This window comes from Microtus oregoni, unplaced genomic scaffold, assembly GCF_018167655.1.
Source record: "Microtus oregoni isolate MIOR12 unplaced genomic scaffold, Mior012 000153F_002, whole genome shotgun sequence".
NCBI lineage: Eukaryota > Metazoa > Chordata > Mammalia > Rodentia > Cricetidae > Microtus > Microtus oregoni.
The window spans coordinates 27,136-41,676 of NW_024544806.1; the positions used below are offsets into that span (position 1 = coordinate 27,136).

General features: G+C 41.0%; 1 protein-coding gene and 1 pseudogene across 1 annotated transcript; both read right to left on the reverse strand.

Annotated features, from left to right (window-relative positions):
* Positions 1 to 2,364: 2,364 nt before the first annotated feature.
* LOC121445024 lies at positions 2,365 to 6,676 on the reverse strand (annotated as a pseudogene).
* Positions 6,677 to 11,026: 4,350 nt separating this feature from the next.
* On the reverse strand, positions 11,027 to 11,440 carry LOC121445022 (protein FAM156A/FAM156B-like). Its single transcript, XM_041647000.1, has one exon. The coding sequence runs from the start codon at positions 11,438 to 11,440 to the stop codon at positions 11,027 to 11,029; it is 414 nt and encodes a 137-aa protein (XP_041502934.1).
* Between the last annotated feature and the right edge of the window lie 3,101 nt (positions 11,441 to 14,541).

Sequence of the window (14,541 nt, forward strand, 5' to 3'; positions counted from 1 at the left end):
GCCTCATCATCTTCAGTGTAGACTCGCATTAGTGTTTTTGATCTTAGCCATTCTAACAAGTATAAGATGGAATCTCAAATACATTAATTTTTAAATCACGGATAGCTAAAGGTGTTGAAAAATTCTTTGTTTCTTGGCCATTTCATATTCCTCCATTGAGAATTCTCTGTTTAGATCTGTACACCATTTTTAATTGAGTTATTTTTTAATGTCTAGTTCTTGATTTCTTTTTGTATTTTGAATATCAGTTTTCTGTCAGATGTGGGGTTGGTGAAGATTGTTTCACATTCTATAGGCTGATATTTTATACTATTGACTATATCCTTTGTCTTACAGAAGCGTTTCAGTTTCATGAGGTCCCATTTATTGTATATCTTAGTGCCTACGCTGTTGGTGCTCTACACTATTGGTGCTCTTTTCAGAAAGTTACTTTATATTGTCTGTGGCTATTGTGAAGGGTATTGTTTCCCTGATTTCTTTCTCAGACTGTTTATTGTTTGTACATATGAGGGCTACTTTTTTAAAGTTAATTTTGCATGCAGTCACTTCACTGAAGTTCTTTATCAGATGTAGGGTTTCTCTGGTACAATTTTTTAGGTGACTTATGTATACCATCTTATCATCTATAAGTAATGATACTTTGACTTCTTTCTTTCAAATTTGAATCCCATTGATCTCATTTTGTTCTCTTATTGTTCTAGCTAGAACATCAAGTATTATATTGGATAGATATGAAGAGTGGACAGCCTTGTCTGTCTCTAATTTTAGTGAAATTGCTTTGAATTTCTCTCCATTTAATTTGATGTTGGCTATTGACTTGGTGTATATTGCATTTACTAGGTTTAGATATGTCCCTTGTATCACTGATCTCTCTAAAGCTTTTGTCATGTAAGGGTGTTGGTGTTTGATTTTGTCAAAGGCTTTTACAGCATTTATTGAGATAATAATGTGGATTTTTCTTTTAGTGGTTGTTTACATTGATGGAATTTCATATGTTGAACCGTCCCTGTTTCTCTGTTATGGAGCCCTCTTTATCATGTTGAATGGTGTTCTTGATATGTTCTTGGATTTGGTTTTTGAGTATTTTATTGAATATTTTTGGATCAATGCTCTTGGTGGAAATTGGTTTCCTTCTTTGTCTTTTAATCAGTTTGTGTTGCCTCTGAAGTTTTTGTTTGATTCTGAGGTTTCATTTTCAGTATTATTTCAGTTTGGGTTTTCTTAGCTATTCTACTTCTTTGTTAAGTTCTACTTCATTGTCTTGAAATATTTTTAATATTTTATTCAACCATTTGTATTTTATGGTCTTTATTAATACATTTATTTGCATCCTCTTTAAGATTTATGAAGATATTATAGCTTCTGCTTTCCAGTCCTTGTCTTCTGTTTCAACTAAATTGCTTTCCTTGGGGCCTATTGCAACACAGTGGCTGGCCTCTGGAGGAGGCATATTGTCTTGTCTTTTAATCTTTGTGATATTGCAGGTGGACCCAGGCCTCTGGAGTCATAATGCTTGAAATGTTTCCTGGCAGTTTTCTGGTCTTGCTCTGTAGGTGCTCTGTTCATTGGTTCCTATTTCTCACTCTGGATCTTATCCACATGTGGTGGTGGTGAAGTAAGTGCCTTGCAGAGAAACATTCTTCGCATTGGCAAACATCAGAAAGGAATGGAAATGGGCTATAAAGAAAGGCTTCAAGGGCTAACAGGTGACACTAGGGGAACCTGAGCCCTGTTTTTATTTTTGCTTTTGCTTGTTCTTTCTGGAGAGTTAAATCAGGGCTCTTGCTTGACAGATACAAACTCTAAAATTAAAATCAAATTGGTACCTAACTACAGGTGTCAATGCAAACATTCCCAACTCAAGGCAAGTAACAACCCACAGCGGTCAGGAGGGAAAACACCAGAACTGGGTCCTAAGGCTAGGACTTTCCCATGCTGTTAACTGGCAAGACGGAAGTGGTAACTAGCCTCAAGAAATCCTGGAAGTCAGCAGTCAGTTAATACCCTGCACAGATCACTGCATGGTGTTCACATATCCACCAGGCGGGGGATTTCTCTTCCACAGCATGCTCTCACTCTCCCCAGCCACCAAGTGACCAAACCACATGATTAAGGACTAAATCAAGATTTATACAGGGCATTAAACATGTACCAATGGAACAGTTAACTTGAATACAAGGCCAAAGATCAGCAACAAGTTATACAATCCAGTGCTAATATTGGATACAGGCTTCAAGGACAAATTTCTTTTCAAAGGCTTATTCCACTTTCATGAGGCTAGCATGAGGTATGTACCTTTGCCGGGGCAAATTGATACTTCAGGATCAGCTCATGCAGCAGATGCCTGGCACCTGCTCAGTCCATCTAGAAGCATTTGCAGTGGACGATGGAGGGGCCGACTCTTCGTATTCCTGCTTGCTGATCCACAACTGCTGGAAGGTGGACAGTGAGGCCAGGATGGAGCTGCAGATCCAGACTGAGCACTTGCTCTCAGGGGGAGCAATGATCTTGATCTTCATCGTGCTGGGCACTAGGGCTGTGATCTCCTTCTGCATCCTGTCGGCAATGCCTGGGTACATGGTGGTACCACCAGACAACACTGTGTTGGCGTACAGGTCCTTACAGATGTCCACGTCGCACTTCATCATGGAGTTGAAAGATGGAGGAAGGTCATTGGTTAATTAATAAATAAACTGCTTGGCCCTCATAGGTTAAAACATAGGTGGGTGGAGTAAACAGAACAGAATGCTGGGAGGAAGAGGAAGTGAGCTCAGAGGCCATGCTCCCCTCTCCAGGGCAGACGCAATGAACTCCAACCCAGGATGGACGTAGGCTAGAGTCTTCCTGGTAAGCGCACCTTGGGGTGCTACACACATTATTAGAAATGGGCTAGTCCAGGTGCGAGAGTTAGCCGAGAAGAGGCTAGATATAATGGGCCAAGCAGTGTTTAAAAGAATACAATTTGTGTGTTGTTATTTCAGGTAAAGCTAGCCGGTGGCGGGAGCTGGGTGGTGGAATGCAGCCCCGCAGCTCCTACAACAAAAGTCCTTACAGATGTCCATGTTGCACTTCATGATGGAGTTGAAGGTAGTCATGTGGATGCCACAGGACTTAATGCCCAGGAAAGAAGGCTGGAAGAGAGCTTCTGGACACCAGCACCACTCATTGCTGATGGTGACCACCTGGCCAACAGGGAGCTTATAGCTCTTCTCCAAGGAAGAGGATGATGCAGCAGTGGCCATTTCCTGCTCAAAATCCAGGGCAACATAGCACAGCTTCTCCTTAATGTCATGCATGATTTCCTGCTCAGCCATGGTGGTTAAGCTGTAGCCCCTCTCAGTCAGGATCTTCATGAGGTAGTCAGGTCCTGGCCAGCCAGGTCCAGACACAAGATGGCGTGGTGAAGGGCTAAACCCTCATAGATGGGCACTGTATGTGTGGCCCCGTCACAAGAGTCCATAACAATGCCAGTGGTGCGCCCAGATGCTTACAGGGACAGCACCTCCTGAATGACCACGTACATTGCTGGGGTGTTGAAGGTTTCAAACATTATCTGCATCATCTTCTCTCTGTTCGCTTTGGGGTTCAGGTGGGCCTCAGTTAGAATCACCGGGTGCTCCTCAGGGGCCACACGCAGCTTGTTGTAGAAGGTGTGATGCCAGATCTTCTCCATGTCTTCCCAAATGGTGATGATGCCGTGCTCGATGGGGTAATTCAGGGTCAAGGTACCTCTCTTCCAGTGATCGAAGAGGATGCTGGCTATTAAGAGATGCAAGCATTTTGAACTGGGTGGTGATAAGAAGAGAAAGGGCCAAATGATTCAGTTTTAAGCTGACCTTGTTATGAAGACAATAAAATCATGAGCTTTCACTCAAAAAAAAAAAAAAAAAAAAAAGATACCTCTCTTTCTCTGGGCCTCGTCTCCCACATACGACTTTTTCTGGCCCATGCCCACCATGATGCCCTGGTGTCGGGGGCGCCTGACAATGGATGGGAACATGGCCCTGGGGGCATCGTCGCCAGCAAAGCCAGCTTTGTACATGCCAGAGTCATTGTCAATGAGGAGCACGGCAATTTCTTCTTCCATTGCGATCAGCGAAGGCCAAAGAGAAAGAGCAGCAGAAAGACACACAGCACAAACCAGTGGCAGAGTGTGAGCCCATGCTCCCAACTTTTGCCTGACGATCATCTCTGCTTGCAATTTCCAGGAGAACCTATGTATGTTGTTCTTTGGTTTCACCTTATTGCTTAGCTTTCCTAGGATCACAAACTAGAGGCTCAATGTCCTTTGTTTATGGCTAGAATCCACTAATGAGTGGGTACATACCGCATTTGTATTTTTGGGTCTGGGTTATCTCACTTGGGACAGTGTTTTCTATTTCCATCCATTTGCATGCAAAATTCAAGATGTCATTTTTATTATCACTGATTAGTGTACTAATGTGTTGATGTGACACTTTCTTTATCCATTCTTTCACTGAAGGGCAACTAGTGTGTTTCCAGGTTCTGGCTATTACAAATAATGCTGCTATGAACATAGTTGAACAAATGCTTTTATAGTATGATTGGGCATTTCTTGGGTGTATTCCCAAGAGTGTAATTGCTGGATCCTAAGGTAGTTTGACTCCAAATTTAATGAGAAACTGTCACACTGATTTCCAAAGAGGTGACACAGGTTTACATTCCCACCAACAATGGATGAGTGTCAGCATAGGTTATCATTTATGGTTTTGATTTTAGCCATTCCGACAGGTGTAAGATGGTATCTCAAATTAGTTTTTATTTGCATTTCCCTGATAGCAAAGGAAGTTGAACATGCCCTTATGTATCTTTTTCCATTTGAATTTCTTCTGTTGAGAATTCTCTGTTCAGTTCAGTACGCCACTTGTGAATTGGGTTATTTAGAATTGTAATATCTAGTTTCTTGAGTTCTTTATATATTTTGGAGATCAGACCTTTATCTGATGGGGGGATGGTGAAGATCTTCTACCATTCAGTAGGTTTCCTTTTTGTCTTAATGACAGTGTCCTTTGCTTCACCGAAGCTTCTCGGTTTCAGGAGGTCCCATTTATTTATTGTTGCTCTTATTGTCTGTGCTACTGGGATTATACATAGGAAGTCGTCTCCAGTGCCCATGTATTGCAAGTTATGTCCCAGTTTCTCTTCTATCAGGTTCAGTGTGGTCAGATTTATATTGAGATCTTTAATCCATTTGGACTTGACGTTTCTGCATGGTGATAGATATGGATCTATTTTTATCCTTCTACAGGTTGACATCCAGTTGTGCCAGCAACATTTGTTAAAGATGATTTCTTTCTTCCATTGTATAATTTTAGCTTCTTTGTCAAAATCACGTGTTCAATGGTGTGTTTATTAATACCCGGTCTTCAATTAGATTCCATTGGTCAGCGTCTCTTTTTCTTATGCCAATACCAAACTGTTTTCATTACTGAAGCTCTGTAATAGCTTGAAGGCAGGGATGGTAATGCCTCTGGAAGTTCCTTTATTATATAAGATTGTTTTGGCTATCCTAGGTTTTTTGTTTTTTCATATAAAGTTGATTATCATTTAAAGATCCTGCCATTTTTTGGTATTCTCTTCAATTTCCTTCTTCAAACACTAAAAGTTCTTGTCAAATAGATCTTTCACTTTCTTCGTTATTGTTACCACAAGATACTTTATACTGTTTGTGACTATTATGAAAGAAGTTTCTCTGATTTCCCTCTCTGCTTCTTTATCCTTTGTGTATAGAAGGTCTATTGATTCTTTTTATTTATTTATTTATTTATTTATTTATTTATTTATTTATTTATTTATTGGTTTTTCGAGACAGGGTTTCTCTGTGGCTTTGGAGTCTGTCCTGGAACTAGCTCTGTAGACCTTGTATTGTTCCTGATTTTAGTGGAATGATTTTGAGTTTCTCTCCTTTTAATTTGATGTTAGCTCTCAGATTGCTGTATATTGCTTTTATTATATTTAGATATGATACTTGTATCCCTAATCTCTCCAAGACCTTTATCATAAAGGGGTGCTGAATTTTGTCAAATGCTTTTTCAGCATGGAATGATATGATGATATGGTTTTTTTCTTTCAGTTTATTTATATGATGGATTACATCAATAGATTTGCATATTTTGAAGCAGCCCTGCATCTCTGGGATGAAGCCTATTTGATCATGATGTATGATTTTTTTTGATTTGTTCTTGGATTCAGTTTGCCAGTATTTTATTTAGAATTTTTGTGTCAATGTTCATGAGTGAGATTGGTCTGTAATTCTCTTTCTTGGTTGAGTCTTTGTGTGGTTTTGGTATCGGGGTGACTGTAGCTACATAAAAAGAGTTTGGCAATGACTCTTCTGTTTCTATTTTGTAGAACACATAGGTCTTCTTGGAAGTTTTGGTAGGATTCTGCATTCAAACCATCTGGTCCTAGGCTTTTTTTGGGGGGGGGGAGAGGTTTTTGATGACAGCTTATATTTCCTTGTGACTTATACGTCTATTTAAATTGTTCACCTGGTCTTGATTTAAGTTTAGTATATGGTACTTATCTAAAAAATGTCAATTTCTCTTACATTTTCCAATTTTGTGGCATACAGCCTTTTGTAATAAGACCTAATGATTCTCTGTATTTCCTCAGTGTCCGTTGTTATGTCCCCCTTTTCAATTCTGATTTTGTTAATTTGAGTGTTCTCTCTCCACCTTTTGATTAGTGTGTATAAGGGTTTGTCAATCTTGCTCATTTTCTCAAACAACCAGCTCTTTGTTTCATTGATTCTTTGGATTGTTTTCTGTGTTTCTAGTTTGTTGATATCAGCCCTAAGTTTGATTATTTCCGGTCTTTTACTCCTCCTGTGTGAGTCTGCTTTTTTTCTAGAGCTTTTAGGTGTGCTATTAAGTTTCTAATGTGAGCTTTCTCCATTTTCTTTATGTGGGCACTTAGTGCTGTGAACTTTCCTCTTAGCAATGCTTTCACAGTGTTCCACAGGTTATAGCATGTTGTGTCTTTATTTTCATTGAATTCAAGGAATTCAATTTAATTTAATTTCATTCTTTATTTCTTCCTTGACTAAAAGGTGGTTCAGTAGTTGACTATTCAGTTTCCATGAGTTTGTAGGCTTTCTGGGGATGGAATTGTCATTAAATTCTAACTTTCCTCCATGGTAATCCAATAAGACACAGGTGGTTACTCCAATGTTTTTGTATCTGTGAATGTTTGCTTTATTACCGAGTATGTGATCAATTTTCGAGAAGGTTCCATGAGATGCGGAGAAGGTATATTCTTTTCTGTTTGGGTGGAATGTTCTATAGATGTCTGTTAAGTCTAATGTCTTCATTACATCTGTTAGTTCTCTTATATCTCTGTTAAGTTTCTGTCTGTTTGACCTGTACATTGGTGAGAGAGGAGTGTTGAAATCTCCTGCTATTACAGTGTGGGTTTTGATGTGTGATTTGAGTTCTAGTAATGTTTCTTTTACATATGTGGGTGCTGTTATATTAGGGGCACAGATATTAAGGATTGAGACTTCATCCTGGTGTATTGCTCCTGTTATGAGTATAAAGGGTCCTTCTCCATTTCTTTTGATTGATTTTAGTTTTTTTTAATTTATTTATTTATTCAGGATTTCTGCCTCCTCCCCACAACCACTTCCCATTTCCCTCCCCCTCCCCCGATCAAGTCCCCCTCCCTCATCTGCTCAAAGAGCAATCAGGGTTCCCTGACCTGTGGGAAGCCCAAGGACCGCCCACCTCTATCTAGGTCTAGATCTAGCCTGATCTGACAGAGGCAGTCAGATCTCTGTGAGTGCAAGGCCAACTTGGTCTATAAGAGCTAGTTCCAGGACAAGCTCCAAAACTACAGAGAAACCCTTTTTCAAAAAACAAGGAAACAAAGAGTCCTAAAACCTAGTACAACAATATACAATGAGAAGAATAAAAACAAAAAAAAAAACATGAAAGACAAAACAAACCAGCAAAGTGTTAGAATATAGTGAGGGCATGGGTACTAGAGGGCAGCCCACTACTGCCACTTCCTAGACCAGGACACTTTCCAAGCGCATTCTAAACACTTATCCTTATGTGTATAGATGAGCATAGTACATCTCACCCTTCATCGAAGGGGCTTCGCTTTGCAGCAGAGGGAGGCTATTACAGGAATGCACACTTGGGAAAACAGGGAGAATGATTGTGGGGGCACATCCCCAACAAATACATCAACAACACAACCCCTATGCCAAAGGCTTAGGGAATATTCTGAAACATGGGGAAGAAAGATTGTAAGGTCCAGAGGACCAGGACATCTGCGAAGAAAAAGTGTCTTCTATATGTGCCAGGGAAGCTGAACCCATAAAAATCTTAACACTGTGGTCACCTAAACAAGACCTACACAATGACAACATCAGTTGACATGCCAGCATGGATGGTGGAAATCTCACCGGGCCCTATACCTAAAACGAAATCACATGAGCACACACATGCCAACACTTGCATGTGTGTACATTGCACTTCTGGCTGATGAAAGAGGGGGAGTTGATTGGGGGAGGGGGTGGGATATGGGAGGCGGTGGTGGGGAAGAGACAGAAATAAATAAATTAAATAAATTAAATAAAAAACAATGGCAAAAATGTTGCAGCAGTGAATAATATATCTTCCTTGATAGGATGCATTTTAAATTGTCTCTCTCTGTAATTGTCACTCAGTAGAGTCCAGTAAAGGGGGACGTGAAATTTACAATAGCACAGCAAGTATATGGAACCAGATTAGGGGTATGCATTGCCCCAGTGAAATGTGAGTGTGTGTGTGTGTGTGTGTGTATGTGTGTGTGTTTGTTCTACATATATCAAACATGAATAACTTCTAATGGTTTAATTTTGATTGTATATAACTTCATAAAATTTTGGGATTCTTTATTTGTTTCATTGACTTAATAGAGACTGAACTCAGAGCCCTCTGATGTCATGTGAACACTACAAAATTGATTTGTCTCTAGATCAAGCTTTTTATTTTCTTGCACTTCCAATATTCTAAACTTATAGCGTATAGCATATGCTGCCATGTTTGTTCAGTCTCCCACAGTTACTGAAGGAAAAGGGGGCAGTATTTTTATTTGGCTAGTAAAACATTTGCATATTGGATATATATAGCAGGTGTTGTTCCCACAGTTCATATTCTATATCCTATATTTAATATATAGGTCACAGAAGGACCCCTGAGATCCTTTCTTCTTTTTCTTTTTCTCTTACTTTTTCTTTTCTGAAGACAGGGTAACTCTCTGTAACAGCCTTGGCTATCCTAAAACTCACTTTGTAGACCAAGTTGGCCTCGAAATCAGAGATCCTCTTGCCTCTGCCTCCTGAGTGCTGAGATTAAAGACATATGCCATCACCACCCAGATCAGGCCTCCAGAGTTTTACAAGTGGTTTTGATGGATGTTTAAATGAAACTAAGGAAAATCTATAATTGTCATGTCACCCAGGGTTTGTAGTTTAGGGTCTTTGTCCTAGTGAATGCCTCTGTCCCCCAGAGACTGTGCTTTGGGATCTTTGCCCTAAAGAAAACTTCTCTCCACACAAAGCTTTGCATTCCCTGCTTATAGAAGCTTTACTTGTAGTAGCTAGCCAAAATATGGAAACCAAAATCCCCAACAAGTGAGTGGAAAAAAGAATTGAAAGCACACGCATATCATGGTATGGTACACAGCAATGAAAAGTAGTAGCAACTGAGAGGTGTGTGTGTGTGTGTGTGTGTGTGTGTGTGTGTGGTGCTGGAGAATAAAATCTAGGTGCCCACACATGTTGGGCAAGCAGCGTGCTCATAAGCGATATTCCCACAAAATGGAATCTTGATATATGCAATCAAGTGTATAGAATTAAGAGTATGGTGGTGAGTGGAAAAGGCCAGCCCCGACCATTTTTTTATGACATTGCTGAAATGAAATGATAATGGAACTAGCAAACAATGCAATGGCTGTCCCAGTTGAAGCACGCTGCTGGGTGTCATCATAAAAAACCAGCATGAGTGTTGCGGGAGGTCCTCCCACTCCTCCAGCCTATAGCCGCTGAGATACCAGCCCATTGGGGCGTGGTCTCTCTCCCTTTAAAAAAGCAGCCACTTCCCTCTCCTTGCTCTCTTCACTTCCTGCTCCACTGGTGACTAGACTCCCTTCCTGGTTGCATAGAGGGCTGTTGTCTGGGACAGAGATCTGTAAGTTTTTTCCCCTTTAAATAAATACCACCCTATTAATCATAATTCCAAACTGGTGTGGCATTGTTTGTGACTTACGCCTTCACATGAGTAAAATTTTTCTGACAGAAGAGATGAAACCTGAGTGCAGTGATCACTGCATGAATTTACATGCATGATACAGTGACAGAGAGGTATAAACACCCTGTGTATCAGTGCCAGTGCCCTGCTTCCAGTCTATAACATGTATTCAAGTTGTGTAGCATGTATGGTAAACAACTGGGGGACTAATTACATAAAGAATATGTTCTGATTATTTTTAGATAAACAAGAATTATATTTCATCATATTGATAAAATGGATTTGAAACAAAAATTTCATACACACACGCATGCACGAACGCAAACCTCAGTCAGTCCTGGTGATTCTTCTGGGTTCCAAACGATAAAATGGAATGGACACAGTTTTGAAAACAGAAAGACATACACTCTACATCAATGTTCTACCTTTATTGGCAACAACATAAGGAAGGAGGAGTCAAAACCTGTTCAAGTTTTGGAAACAGCATCATTGGGAGTATAGAACTACTGCTGTGTGGTGGCCCTTGCCAAAGAGTATCTCTTCCCAGAATGCCCCAGGGAGGATGTCAAAACTACTAAGAAAAAGGCAGCTATATTTGTGGGATAGACTTGAAACTTGTCATCTGAAAGTATTATTGTCACCAGGCTGGATGCTGATACTCCTACTGACCATGCAACCAAAACCATATCACCCTAGGGATTGGTGATGTTGAAACGCACGATAGTGTAGGTTCTGATCTTCTTCACATGAGGATGACAATGCCAAAGTTATTCTGTCCATTTGGGGAGAACCTTTTGAAACCCCTTTTTGTTTTTCCGCTGAAAATTCAATTTGTTTTCACTTGTCTGCATTGCTTCTGGCAGAACAGGGGGCTGGGTGGAACGAGGGTTGAGTGTCAGGTTATGGAAGTCTTGTATCAGTTTTTCTGAGAAGGGTGAATGAGAGGTTGCTTCTGTCCTGGTCCCCACAGAGACTCCGGACGTAGTCCCCATACAAGCTTGGCAGTAGCGGCATTCACATTTGAACATCTCCTCTTCAGCAACTCTAGGGGAAGATGATTTTCTTTTCTTTTCAGCTTGCTGAGGCAAGGGAGACCCAATACGTTTCTTTTTCTCGATTTTAACTAGTTTTGTTTTCTTCAGGGGTGATCTCGAATTCTCTGACTGCTGCTCTTTGTCCATTCTTTCAGAGAAAAAAAAAGCACATATTAGAAACACAGAGGGCCTGTTTAAAACAGCTCTTTCTGTACACAGTCCTGGAGCACCTACCAGCACTCACAGATCACATCTCAAAAGAGGCCTTGATGGTTTGTTTCAGCAATAGAAACCTTAGGTTCTAACTACTTTGTGCAGTCATTTTTCTTTTGTTTTGTTTATGGGTACCAACCTACCAACAAGCAAACAGTGTGCTCTTTGACTTTGCAACATTGGTTTCAGCCCAGTTTTCCTTGTACTTGTTTATGTGTGCCACAAAAAACCGCAGGGCAGAATTCCTTCACATGGAGCCCACAGATCACTATTTCTTAATGTAAGATGCTGATGCCCCTGGAAGCAATGCTTCACACTTAGCCTCTTCTTTAACATTTCCTATAAGCTCTCAGTCCCTCCACATAAATGTGATTCGAAAGAGTCCTGTCTCAGAGGACATCTTTGAGGTTCCAGGGACTACAAACACACTGGCTCCTAACACTAGCACTTAAGGCCTTAAGAACAGTGATACATTTGCAGTCCCACTTCCTTGGGCAGGAGAACAGAACCGATCAAAGAGACCTCCCCTCATCCAACTCCAAAGGACCCCTCTCTCCATCAGCCATGGCCACATCAACCAGAGAGGATCAATGTGCGAGATTCCTGGGCACAATATGTGCTCTACATAACCTGCAGCTCAGGCCATACTTGGTTATCTCGCATCCCTTGCTGAGACAAGAGAAAACCAGAGAAAAGCAAAATGAACCCTAGGAGAAAACCACTGGACACAGATTGAGGTTGGCCGGCAAGTTCCATGTCTTACAGTTTTTTAGTAGCACAAGTCAGATCTTAAAGAGCACAGAATGCTGTGGACGGCCCAGCACAGAGACACAGGCCATGTTCCAATTCTGGGAAGCCTATACATGCACCTAATAGCTGTAATTACTGGGGACAGAACAGGCAGAAGGGGAGTTGATATAGTGGAGTGAATTCAATGATTGCAGGGGCTATCAGGGTTTATATAACTATAATTCTTAGCCATGGGTGCATTTATGAGTACATGTTTGGGATACAGGCATGAAACGGTTGATGCCCGGAAATAGAGCAGAGAGAATTTTAACAGATGATTTGGCTCCTGGCATGCTCTCTGACCTCTCTGAACTCATTTACCACCTGTATTAAAGGTAGTAGAGCCTACCATTCCCTGGTATAGTGCCTATGAGTGATCACATAGGGCTTGAGCACTAATGGAGCTTATTAGGAATGACAGCAGCTTCCCTTTGAAACCAGGGAAATAACTAGACTAGTATATGAAGATTTGTGATCAAAGATGTTTGTGCTACCCCATCAAAATGCAAATACACAAACACACATAGACACATGCACACAAAGACACACACTCACACACTCATAAAGGAAAAAGGAATGGAAAGGCCAAGTGCAGCGCTTGGTTGAAGGAGCTAGGAAGGCTTCTACCAGGATATGTAAATCAGTCTGACAATCACGGAGATAGTTATGGAGGTGTCTCAAAACATTTACTATAGGACTTCCACATAGTCTAGCCCTAACTTAACTCATGGACTTAAAGCAAAGGAACCAAAAGCACCTTACTACAGAGATGCATGACTATCCATACTACTAAAAGAACCCAAATCATGGATTCAGCCTAGGTGCCAGTTCATGGAAAAATTGATAAGGGAAATGTGGTGCCAGTACTAAAGGTGGTTTCACGTGGCTGCAAAGACAGGCTGCAGTAGTTGAGGAAAGACGATGGATCTTACGGAAAATAAGCCAGGTTGGGAAAGACAAATACCCCTCATGAAAACCACAAGGGTCAAAAATAAGCTAAAAGCCAACACATAGTGTATTAAAGTTACATGAAGCAGCATTGTGGCTGTAGGAAGGAATTGGGAAAGGGAGGAGAGGAGGGATAACAGGGAGTAGTTATGGGGATAAATAGAACCAAATTATCTTATGTGCATATATGTAACACAATGAAAGCCTCCCTTTTAATGATTAATATACACTAATAAAAACTGGAAAAGACAAAGATGCTTTTGATGGGTGGCTGGGCACTGTGTCCTTCTCGGATTATCAAATGTAGCAGGTGATGTTTGACTCCTGAATACCAAGGATCAGAACAACAAGCTTTATTGCCTTAGACTCCCAGTACCTAACACATACTTTTTTGTGGGTACATGAAAGATATTTCCCACACACCCGCTGCTCCCCCAATTGAGCAAAGCATTAGGTCTCCATTCACAGAGGGACCAGCTCTTCCAGATCCCACCTAAAGTCTTCCCTATATCCAACAGCATTTGCCATCTAGTTGTAACTGCTTCTGTAGTTAGCTGCCGTCCTACCATGTCAATGTCTCCCACTGCCTAGCACAGTATGTGAATGCCCTGCCCCAGATTCTGAATCTCTCCTACCTCTCCTGTATTCATTCCTCCTGATCTTGCTAATCCTCCTGTCACCTTTACACCTGACCGCTCTCTTCTTTCAACTATCTGCTGAGGTAGAATATTCACAGTGAGGCTAGCCCTGAGCACTTCACTTAACAGTGTGTGCTGGGCCAGAGCTGGGCATGGTGGTGCAAAGCCTTTAATCTCAGCACTTTGGAGGCAGAGGCTGGTGAACTCTGAGTTCCAGCCTAGCCTGATCTACTGAGTAAAATCCAGGACAGTCAAGGCTATATAGACAGAATACCCTGTTTCCAAGACAAAAGAAAATGAGAGCACAACAACAACAAAAGTTTCTGCCCTGGCATGACAGTCCAAATAGTGCAGCACTGACACACATACCTTAGCTGTAACCAACAGTTCCCAGTTTGGACTTCGAGCCTGCTCAGGAGGGAGAAATCCTGTCTGGTACTAGAATGCACAGCCTGCTGGAGTCATGAATCTTGGAGGAGATTCTACAACTGCTCTTTTACTAAAACAGCATAATTCCTGACTACTTTCAAAGTGCTTTTCCTCATACCCATAGATAAGTGTAGTCTTTCACCCTCACTAAGGAAATGTAACTTTGTGACAGACAAAGATCAATGCAAAAACCTACTGATCAAAATGCAGAGTTCTGGCATCATTCCTTGT